The sequence below is a fragment of the Lolium rigidum genome, chromosome 3 (genome assembly GCF_022539505.1).
Source record: "Lolium rigidum isolate FL_2022 chromosome 3, APGP_CSIRO_Lrig_0.1, whole genome shotgun sequence".
Classification (NCBI taxonomy): domain Eukaryota; kingdom Viridiplantae; phylum Streptophyta; class Magnoliopsida; order Poales; family Poaceae; genus Lolium; species Lolium rigidum.
This window is the reverse complement of record NC_061510.1, coordinates 399,368,248-399,379,251: the sequence shown is the minus strand read 5'-3', so window position 1 is coordinate 399,379,251 and position 11,004 is coordinate 399,368,248. Positions and strand designations below refer to the sequence as shown.

Sequence of the window (11,004 nt, the reverse complement as noted above, 5' to 3'; positions counted from 1 at the left end):
CGTCCGATTTTCCGTGGCGGAAGGGCGCCCAAGCGCGACGGACCGAAAAACGTCGTTGGACTTTGCCTGACGCAGTTTCCACAACAGAACCCATATCGTCGGGTTAGGCCCATAGGCGACGAAAAATACCCCTTAGCGGACGATTTTGAGACGTTGTCTATCAGAACTTTTCTTGTAGTGTGATTAAAGACAGAAGCATCATCCCTGGAGCCAAAGAAGCTTTATAAAGTAGTTTAGGTCAGCAAAGATGCCCCTAGGGTTTCTTCTCTTGTAAGCATCAACTCCACTATATAAGGAGAGGAGGGGCACCCGTGTGCGGGACGATCGGGCAGTAGAGAATAGACTTGGGCCTGTAAGCCGTACGTCTTCAACCTCTGGCCATTTGGCTAAGTTCCTGAGTTCAATACATCACCCTGTGTGTTTCTTCCCTCTATCATATCCCTCTCACAGATCCTCAAGCGTACATCCGGTCCCTATCTTAAGCCTATCCATGGCATCTGTTGTTCCACCACGACGACAGTTGGCGCCCACCGTGGGGCCAGCAGCTGCGCTTGCTGGGGTTCATATCCGGACGGGTTCCATCCTCGCCTCCGGCGAGCGAGTAGTGTCTAGCCTCGTCCAGCGCCTCGGCTCGCTGGACTTCGTCAACGACAACACCGGCTGCTTCGCCAACGGCAACCGCTTCCCTAAGAACGGTCGCATCATCAGCTTCGGCGAGCACCGCGTCTACCTCGGCACCGTACCGGTGAACCAGTACCCTTCAAAGGTGCTGGACGCGCCGGATTCACCGCTATACGCCGCCGCCCGCGGTTCGCGTACCGCTCGCACCGCCGGCAGCGTCGCGGTGATGGTGACTAGAGCTGCAGATGCCGGCACAGGGGGCGGCCGGCGAAAGTGCCGAGCCCACCAGGTCCGGGCGGCAGGCGAAGCATCCGCTCAAGCGGGTGCAGAACAGCGCTGGAACCTCTACCGCGCCACCGGCCACAACTCTGCTTCAGGCAGCCATGAGCGTGCTGGCAACGCCCATCGCGCCCAACGCCGATTCCGCGACAACGCAATCCGAACTAGAGGCACATCGGCAGACGCCCGTCAACGACGTTGCCGACATCCCCGCGCTCAGCAAGAGCTCAACGTCACCTTCCGTGAGTACAATGGTGCACATGGCTTTGCTTCTATTAGCGTTAATCCTGCTAGAGTAACTGCTGCCCAGCTTAGAGGTCGTAACTTAGACAAGGATCTACGCCGGGAAGTTCTTTCCGGAAAGTCTATGTCGGTATCCCTTTCGCCGGCAGAGAAATCAAAATACAGCAGTCCGGATAAAACTCTTTGGGCTGCTAGAGCTGCGGTAGAGGCATATGACTCTCTGTCGGGAGAGGCCCTGGCAAAACAACAAGCCCGGGTTAAAGAGTTGCTGGATATAGCCGAAAAACAAAATGCGGAAGCTGCACGCAACAGAAAATATGTCGGAGCATCGCAAGCCGGTCATTCGGCTTAAACAACTTCGAAAAAATCGCATGGGCAGGCCTCCCCATCCCGACAAAAGAAACCGTAAATGGGTAACAGATGACAGTATATGATCTGTTCCAACAGATCAAAGTACGTTGTGACCTTATGCAGACCCAACGAACGAGGAACCTACGCATATGCGTTTTTGCTAATGTCTAAAGAATCATACGAATGCACGGATCTGACAAGGTCGGTAATGTGTGTCTCTGAATTATAGATTCTGCACGGACGTACAAGTCTAAAATCAGCAATAAAAACACCAAAAAGAACGATGGTCCCTAGCTAATTATACCTCGCACGTATCAACCAAATCAGGCGACGATGCCCATTTCACATCAGCACTACAAAGTACAAACCCGTAGATCGTAGAATTGGCATTGGAGCCAAGATCAGAAATTGTTCAGCCTCTGCACAGCCCCGCGAACACCTCGAGCATCACCATTCACCGGCGGCGACCTGCACGCCCGCATCCTCGACGTCGTCACCGGCCGCCACGGCGAATCGCCGCCCACATCTGCCGTCCGAATCTCAGAACAGAGGGTCTACTCCGCCGCGACGCAGCTGAAACGAAAACAAGTAGGCAGAAATTTCAGACCGTGCAAACGTAAACAATGGCGAGCGACGGGGCAACGGGACTGACCATTATCGGGCGGTAGCCCGGCGTCGCCGCCGGGGAGGCGGGGTCGGGGTCGACCCAGGTGTCCAGCCGGTTCAGCGGCACGTGCATTGCGCGCCACGCGAAGTAGCCGACAAAGGCGAGGGTCAGGAAGGCCAGGACCTTGACGACCGGGAGCGGGCACCGGCACCGGCACATTCTGCGGCTCCGGCGAGGCTCGCCTGCATCATGAATGACGACGCGGCGTTGGCGTCTCTCGCTTTACCACCGGTGGGTGCTAGTCGGGCGGCACATAACGAGCTTCGTCTATATTTAGGGCGTACGGTCCTATTTAGAACCTGTTCGAATGTCCTCCGCTCCCGGAGCGGAAGGAGACACAGTATATTTTCCGAGAGCTGCCCAAACCGAGCTTCACACTACACGGATTTGAGCGTTGTAGAGGACATCCAAACAAGCTCTTAGAACTTCCCTATTGCCTGTTGCATTTGCTCATGGCATTAGCACTTTTCTGCCTAAATTTACTAGGCTTTTTTGATTTATAGGATTTGTATAGGAATTATGTGAAATTTGGATCCTATGAAAAAATATCTACATAGGTTGTTTGATTTATAGAAACATATCCTGTAGAAAGTAATCCTATAAGAATCTTATAGTGTTAGTTCTATAGAAAAAAACATTAGGTCATATCTCATGAAATTATTTTTTTTGCTACAATGAAACACGTTTCTTATTTCCATAGGATTCAAGTAAGCATGATACTACATCCGATCCAAATTAATTGAGTTAACTTTGTCTAAATACAACTGTATCTAGATAAAGTTGAATCAATTAATGTAAACCGGGGGAGTATTTTATACTATGCTTCTCCTAGTCTTAAGTTTTTCATATCATGTAAATCAAAGGATTCCTAAATGGTACCACTTTCATTTTTCCGAACAAAATACTACTTCTATCCACAAAAAGATGTCTTAACTTTGTTAAATTATACATATATCTAGAAATATTTTGGTGCGTAGATACATGCAAATAGTTATGCATACTTCTGTGTGAACAGAGAGAGTACAACACATTTGGATCATTAAAAAAACGATGTCGGCGTCCTGCCAAAATCCAAAGAGCAGACCGTCCGACCACAGATGGGTCGAGCGGGCTGACAGGATGCCCAAAGGCCCAGGAAGAGAAGGCGTCAAGGCCGAAAAGTGGTCAATCAACTAGGCTGCACAGAGCCAGATTCTCTTTCTAACTGAAAAAGTCTGAGTTGACTATCCAGGAAGAACGAGTTCATGAAAAACAAGATATTTTTCTTCCACACCAGAAATTCATGATCATGCCCAAAACATTGCTTATACATTTGCAAGTCTCAACTCATCCACAACAACTACGGTAATACAAGTATAAATCTAACTTTTCCTCCACAAGTTTCTCAAACTTCCAACAGATAAACACTCAAGAGAAACCTCTGAACTTTCATCATTTTTCATGGGCAGACACCGAGTACCCCAGTAGCATTCATCAGTATAAACAGGGGCCCCGAAATTCTGAACCACAGACTCACCAGATCAGAAATGAACTAACGCACTACTACTGTTTTTACCATTCTTCATGATTCTAGACAACAATTTGTTTGCAGTTTCGAACAAAAGGTAGAGGAACGATCTTGGATATAAACAGTTAAGAAATTAAAGAAAGGTGGGACAGGCATTCAACTCCCAACTAAATTGAACTTTCTTTCTGACAGAGCAAGAAACTCTGCACCAGGAATTCAGGATCATGACCAAGACATGGGTGATACAGATGCTCTGCTATTGCAGCCAACTGATTGATAACAACAATAGTAAAACACTAATGAATTAACTGATTAACCAGGAATTTTCCTCCAGTTTCATACCATTACAACAAATGACAATCCTAAGAGACCTCCAAACTCCATAGTCCCACCAGCATTCAGTATTAACAGGCGCCCCACTATCTGAACTGCAAACTCACTAGATCAGGAATGGTCTAATATTACTGTTTCGGTCATTGTTCACGGTTCCAGATGACAATTCTTGCAAGTTACCAACAGAAAAATAAAGGATGGATCATGGACATTCAACAGGGTGTGAATAAGAAGAGGGGGTACAGGTATTGATCCCCCCACTAAATTAGCTGCTTAGGTTTGTCTAGTTAAAGAACCGCCAATGCTACCTATTTTCTGCATCGACCAGAGGTCAAAAAAATTGATCTCTCTTCGGCCTCTACTCTGAATCACTCTCCATGCACAGAGCCTTCAGTCCTCTTGCCCTCTGCAGATTGATTTTGCGCATATCAGCAATCGACAGTAGCCCATCAATAAAACTAAACTGCTAACTCTCTAACGTAGGAGGAGTATATTACTTGCAAGCAAGTAGAAATGAATGAAATGCAGGTTACCTTTTTGGAACTCTTCTTCTCTCTAACTTCATACCTCTCATGGGTCAAATCCGACAGCCATGCTCCTGGGCACACCGTCTACGGTCATACACAAGAGTGAAAAACGAGACAAGAGGGTTAGGAAATGAGCATGATCACATCTTTTAAAAGAAACAAAGCTTCAAAGTTTGTTTTCTGAAAGAGAACATTACAAGCAAGCACTTCTGCATCAACTTGGGCCTCTTCTTAGGCCTCTGTGGGAGCTTGCAGCCCTTCATTACCATGAAGTCCTCCTCTTTCTCCTTGTTGGACAATGAGATGAAGAATCTTGGCAGAGCGGTGTTGCCCTTCTCTTCCACTCCACCATTGAACTCAAATCCATTCGCCTCAAAAGTAAACGGGGAACCCCTGGTGGAGTAATACCGGTCCTTGTCTGGCGAGACCGATATGGACTGCCTGGCCTCGCCAGCCAGAGCCTCGGATTTCCTGCTGACAGATATTAAGTTCAGAGATTTCTCAACAGTTTGCACAGCACGGAAAAGAGGTCTATACTGAAATTACCTTCGGTGGAGAGTGCTCGGGCGCCGCGGAGAACGAAACTGCGCAACATCGCCTCCCAGAAGTGGCCGATTCACCCGGGGTATGGTGCGTCTAACCACCTCAGACCGAGCTGGCGACGGCGAGCCATCTTCGCGCGTCTTGACGCAACGAAGCCGCTTCCGGCTGCCCCATTGCAGGAAGAGGTTCGGCTCGCTGGACGGCCTTGGTTCCTTGACCTCCAGATCCATCTATATCCTGGAAAAAACGAAGCAGTTAGCCTGCAGTAAACCTTAACTGCAGATTACCTCAAAAAAAAATCCTTAACTGCAGATCGGAATGAACTTCCTTCAGAAAAGGAACTAGCAGTAGTAGGTAAGAGGAGCAAAGTGCAGATCGGAATGAACTTCCGTCAAAACAAAACTAGCAGCAGGTAAGAGAAGAAAACTGCAGAACAGCGTCGGATCTAGATGGCGCGCACTCGGAAACTGTGGAGACCGGTGGGGGAGTTGAACTACTCACTGGACGAAACAGGCTCATACCTAAGACCAAAGATTTGAGGACGGGGTGGACACGGGACGGCAGGGAACTGCGAAGCGCGTGGGAGGCGGAGGCGGACAGGTTGGTTAGGGCCGTCGGCGGCGGCTGTAGAGCTTGAGGCGGCGGCGGCGGCTGTAGAGCTTGAGGCGGCGGCGGCGTTAGGTGCAGATGGAATTTATTGTGGGTGGAGAGCAGATAGAGCACACAAGACTACACCGTCTGAGCACACCTACAGGACTCACCGCCGTGAGGATCCAGACTCAGGCCGAGGAGGGACGGACGGACGCCACGACATCGATCTCACCGGGGAAGACACCAAGAAAAAACCAACCAAATCCCATGCGGACGCCAAAGTGGAAGAGAGTGCTTACAGGCTTGGTTGCTCCACCGCTGATCTGCTCGGAGAAAAATTCCTGGAAATCGGCGCAAGGTGGGAGCAAAGGGGAGTTCTTGGGGGTTGGGGGATGAGGCTGTTGCTTGCTGGACTGCGTTTTCTCGGCGAAAACCCAACCAGGCAGGCGGGGCGAGCAATCCACCCGCTCCCTTGTATATGGAGACGGCTGGTCTTTGCCCTGGGATGGGATGATACTGACCGTAGGATTGGAGATAGACGGGGCGGATGGTGGAGGTGGTTTCCAGTCCACGGTTTGGCTTTCCGCCCTAGGGCTGGCTAGGTGGGAGTTGCGGCTATATTTCCCAAGGAGTAAAATACATGGCATATCACCAAACTCGTCACCCTTCATCACCGTACATAGGAATACACATTCTACGGTAACTAAAGTCGGCTCATAGCTCATAATGATCACTAGCGAGGGGTATATCATCGTATTTTGCTGACGTGGCCTAAATTTGACCTCATATGTCAGCTAGTGACTGTCTAGAGAGACTATTTGTTAGTAATAATAAACTACAAGGGCTAAATTGAAAAATGATAGAGATTGGGATCCTCCTCCCATGCGGTGGAGTGACGGCGCGCCTCATCCTCGGTGCCAACACCGGTGGCCGAGCGCGGGCGGAGGGGTGGGAGCGAGGGGGCAGGGCCACGGCGCACCTTGGGCGGCGGCGAAGGGAGCGAGGGAGGCGGGGCCACGGCGACAGGCCGCAGCGCCGCCACGGCCGCGGCGACGTCCGGGGCATTGTTGTTATCGTGCTGCGCGTCGTCGGTGGCGGCGGCGGAGAGCGGGGAGGAGTCGCCGGAGTTGGTGGCGGGCGGAGGCGGGGAGGAGTCGCCGGAGTTGGTGGTGGGAGGAGTTGCCGGAGTTGGCCATAGCGGCGCGGGTTACTTTGCAATTTAGCCCCTTCTTGGTTATTTTCTCACTTTATCCCAGATTTTTTGTGTTTGTGTGGAGGTAGGTGGATAGCATATGGGGTCAGACATGAGCCACACTAGCAAAATATGACGCTCTACCCATGCCAGTGACTGATATGGGTCGTGCGCCATCTTCCGTTACCGTATATTGCGTATTACTATGTACGGTGATGGAGGCGGGCAAGGGTGCCAAGTTTAGGTACCCCATATGTATTTTACTCTTTTCCAAAACAAGATGAAATGGCCAACCTTTCGAGTCGTGAACTCTTTTTCTTTTTGTTAGGGTATGTACAGTGATGATGATTTGGCTATCTGTAAGGGATAGTTATAGATAATTTTGGTAATGTAAAGGAAAAGAAAATGAGGGGAGAGAGAGGAAGGTTGTCTGTAAAATTCTAGACAGTGTGTAGGCTTTTTACAAACAATTTATAGACATCATTTTTGTTATTGTATGAATGGTGTCTGTAATTCAGCGAGTGTCTAGATATGTGTGATCCAGCCACAAGCATTATAGATTCAGAGGGATTAAATAATTTTAGATGTTGGAACTGCAAGACATACATATAAACTGTAAGGATAACCCATTAGATGGAACACAAAATAGTACAGAAAAATGCCTTAAACCTATACAAATAAGACCAAGGATGGATATTGAAACTCATATGGAATCCATCCAAATAATCTAAAGGGGTTTATAATATAAGAATAATCTAAAAATCATGATAGTGGGAAAATTTACGAAGCCCATTGGGAATTTTTATGACTATAAGTAGATTCAGAAAAGTGCAACTTTGAATTTATTATTGGATGTTTCATCAAGTTGAACTATTAAGAAAACCTAATTTTGCACATTTTAAAATTAATCTGTATAAAAAATAAGATAAACTATAATTTTTCTACAGTAGATGATCGAATTAGCAAAACAGATATTGTTACAATCGCCTCACACGCATACAACCAGCTGTTGCGATTTTCTAATCCGGCCCAGAAACAGCCAGGCCACTAGGCAAGGCAATAAGCGGCGCTGTCGACCCGAGGGCCAGTTTACAGGCCCACTCCGAGGGAAGAAAGGAGGCAGGCTCCAGCTTTCTAGGGAGTGCGGCTTCCCTTCACAGTTCACACACACGCACTGTTTCGAGACAGATGCCAGTTGCCAGTTGGGTTGGTCAAGTCAACTTCCCCCTTCTCTCTAAATTGGACCGCACACCAAGTAGTCCATGCAGGATGGATGCAAGTATGCAACACTGCTGAATTAGAACATCTCTACTTCTCTAGCATATTCTGATAATTTGAAGCGGATATCTTGGATCGGGCATGCTGGATATATATTATCCAGTACATGAAATCGTGCGGTAGAGGAGGTATTGCAAAAGAAAAAGATGCAAGTTCACCGGCGTCACCTCGCGAGAGGTTTGCACAACACGAGTCCATCATCAACATAATATACATACATAAGTTCATCATTAACACAAATTAAGTACGATCTAGATCTAACCCTAACCCTACGTTGATGCGGAGGCAGCGGCGGTAGCACTTTACCGATGACCAAAAGGTGGTGGCGCTTAAATATATTTCGGGACGAGGCGGCGGTAACTAACCGGATGACCAAAATGCGGCGGTGCTTCATGTCATGGCCGAGGAGTCGGCGACGCTTCACTAGGGTGTGACCGTGTGACCACACATCAAGTGCGCTTCACTACACGCCAGGACGTGGAGGCGTGGCGCCTCACTCGATCGTCTCCACCAGAGCACGTGTCCTCCATGTACGCCTGCATGATAGCATCGATGTGCCACACCGGGCGATTCTCCTTATGCTGCTATGAGGCGAAGAAACCCGTCCCGACCTGGTCTGCATTGTACTCCTTGATGTAGTTTTTTTTGGATAAAGGGCGCTTTATGACTCAAAAAGTAATTCACCGACCTCTGCATAGTTAGGATGCACACAGCCGCAAGATAAAACTAAAAGGAAAATAGTATGTTTCAGCTATTACAAAAATCGAGAAAAGAGTCTAAGACGAAGGAAGGTCGATCCGCAAATCACGCTGCCATCCATATTGGGAAAAATAACCCTCGTCGTGTCCTTCAACCGTGTAGACACCTCCGTAAATAGGTCGCGATGCTCCGGCACGTTGTAGTTGTGACAACAAACGGAGCGTAGTTGTACACCGGTAGATGACCTGCATAAGAGAAGCATTTTTATTATGAAAAACCTTGTCATTTCTACATAACCATAGGGATCATACAATGAAAATCGCTCCCACCCTAATAAGTAGCTTGAACCTAGGATCTACACCATTAAGCCAATTGCTGAATATATTCGCAACGCCCCGTGGTGGATATAAGGTAGAACATATCTGGATAGTTGACCATGTAGATCTTGCAAATTTGCATTGAAAGAATAAGTGCTTAATAGTCTCATCATGATGATAGAAGACACTTTTTACTTCCCTGCCAATTGCGTTTTGCAAGGTTATCCTTTGTAAGAATTACTTCTCTACGAAGATACCACGCAAACACTTTAGTTTTAAGTGGAATATTCGGTTTCCAAATTTTGTTATTATGACCAACTAGAACATCGGGATGAATTAAAGCATTATATATAGAAGCTCCCGAGAAATTTCCATTCTCAGTAAGGTTCCAACAAAATACATCTGATCTCGGCGTCAGTTGGACCGTATCCAGACGCCGTAACAAGTCATTCCATAATGCTTGTCTAGTTCCAATGAGACTTCTTCTGAACGACACATTTGGTGGCGAAGTTTTCAACACCTTTGGGAATGTAACACTCTTATGTCGAACTATACTGTACAATGCCGGATATTGTTCTCGGAGCGTGGCGTTTCCTAGCTATATTTATCCTCCTGGAATCTAATCTCAGATCCATGCCTAATAGGAAAAAGAACCATATGGGAAGAAGAATTTTTTTTCGTTGCCATAAGACCAGCCCAAAAATGAGAGTCCCCAGGTTTCCAATAAACCTGAGACAATGCATTTTGACCAATGTACTTTCTCCTAAGGAGGGTTTGCCAAATTCCATCCTCAGTTAATAGCTTAAACATCCATTTATCAAGTAGGGACCTATTTTTGATCTCAAGGTCTTGGATTCTAAGACCTCCTTGATCTTTCGGGCGGCAAACCACGCTCTATTTTGTCAGTCGATACTTTTTTTTTCACTATCCCCTTGCCAGGAGAGTCTTGATCGAAAATAATCCAATATTTTTAAGACTCCTTTAGGAAGTTGGAAGAAAGAAATCATATACAGTATCATATTACTTAGCACTGAATTTATAAGAACTAATCTTCCTCCCAGGGATAGTAGCTTGCCTTTCCAGCTGCTTAATCTAATTTGTAGTCTCTCCTCCACCATTTTCCATTCAGTATTTGTAAGTCTCCGATAGTGAATCGGAATCCCCAAGTACCTAATAAGAAACTGGCCTTGCCCGCAGCCAAAAAGGTTGGCATACATGTCAGCCTGGTCTTTAGCCTCGCCAAAGCAATACAACTCACTCTTATGGAAATTTAATTTCAAACCCGATAATTTCTCGAATGTTGAAAGTATCAACTTCAGATTTATTGCTTTCTCGATATCATGTTCCATAAAAATAATTGTATCATCAGCGTACTGAAGAATAGATAATCCACCATCGACCAAATGTGGAATCACACTTTCAATCTGGCCATCGGACTTAGCGTGTTCAATCATGACAGCGAGCATAGCAGCCACTATATTAAATAGCATTGGTGATAATGGATCTCCCTGTTTGAGCCCCTTCTTGGTCTGGAAGTATTTGCCAACGTCATCATTGACTTTAATGGCAACGCTTCCTCCCGAGACCAAACTATGAATGAAAGCGCGTCACTCATCAGAAAAACCTTTCATTCTGGTGTAGTGGTGGTGCAGCTCCTCGCGTGCGGCTGTGCGCACCGACCGGGCGAGAACCTAGCAGAGCACTTGCTCCTCGGTCTCTTGTGCGGGCTTGGCCTCCTCCTCCTCGGCCCCATGGCCTCCCGGCGACACCATCGATCCAGAAGGGTTGGCAACCAAGTTGTTGACCAGTCACATTATGCATATCCAGTGGGGGACAATCCAAAATCGCTGGCCTGA

At 47.4% G+C, this 11,004-nt stretch overlaps 1 protein-coding gene across 2 annotated transcripts; it reads right to left on the bottom strand.

Moving 5' to 3' along the window:
* Nucleotides 1–3,819: 3,819 nt before the first annotated feature.
* Nucleotides 3,820–6,095, bottom strand: LOC124700904. Of its 2 annotated transcripts, none has more exons than XM_047232960.1 (5): nt 5,962–6,095; nt 5,075–5,308; nt 4,726–4,999; nt 4,535–4,612; nt 3,820–4,407 (listed from the first exon to the last, which is right to left on the bottom strand). In XM_047232960.1, exons 2-5 carry the CDS (start codon nt 5,299–5,301, stop codon nt 4,360–4,362), a joined length of 627 nt encoding a protein of 208 aa, XP_047088916.1. In that variant the 5' UTR covers nt 5,302–5,308; nt 5,962–6,095; the 3' UTR covers nt 3,820–4,359. The 2 variants fall into 2 exon arrangements, with proteins under 2 accessions (XP_047088916.1, XP_047088917.1); XM_047232961.1 differs by having other exon boundaries at nt 5,075–5,301.
* Nucleotides 6,096–11,004: the final 4,909 nt, after the last annotated feature.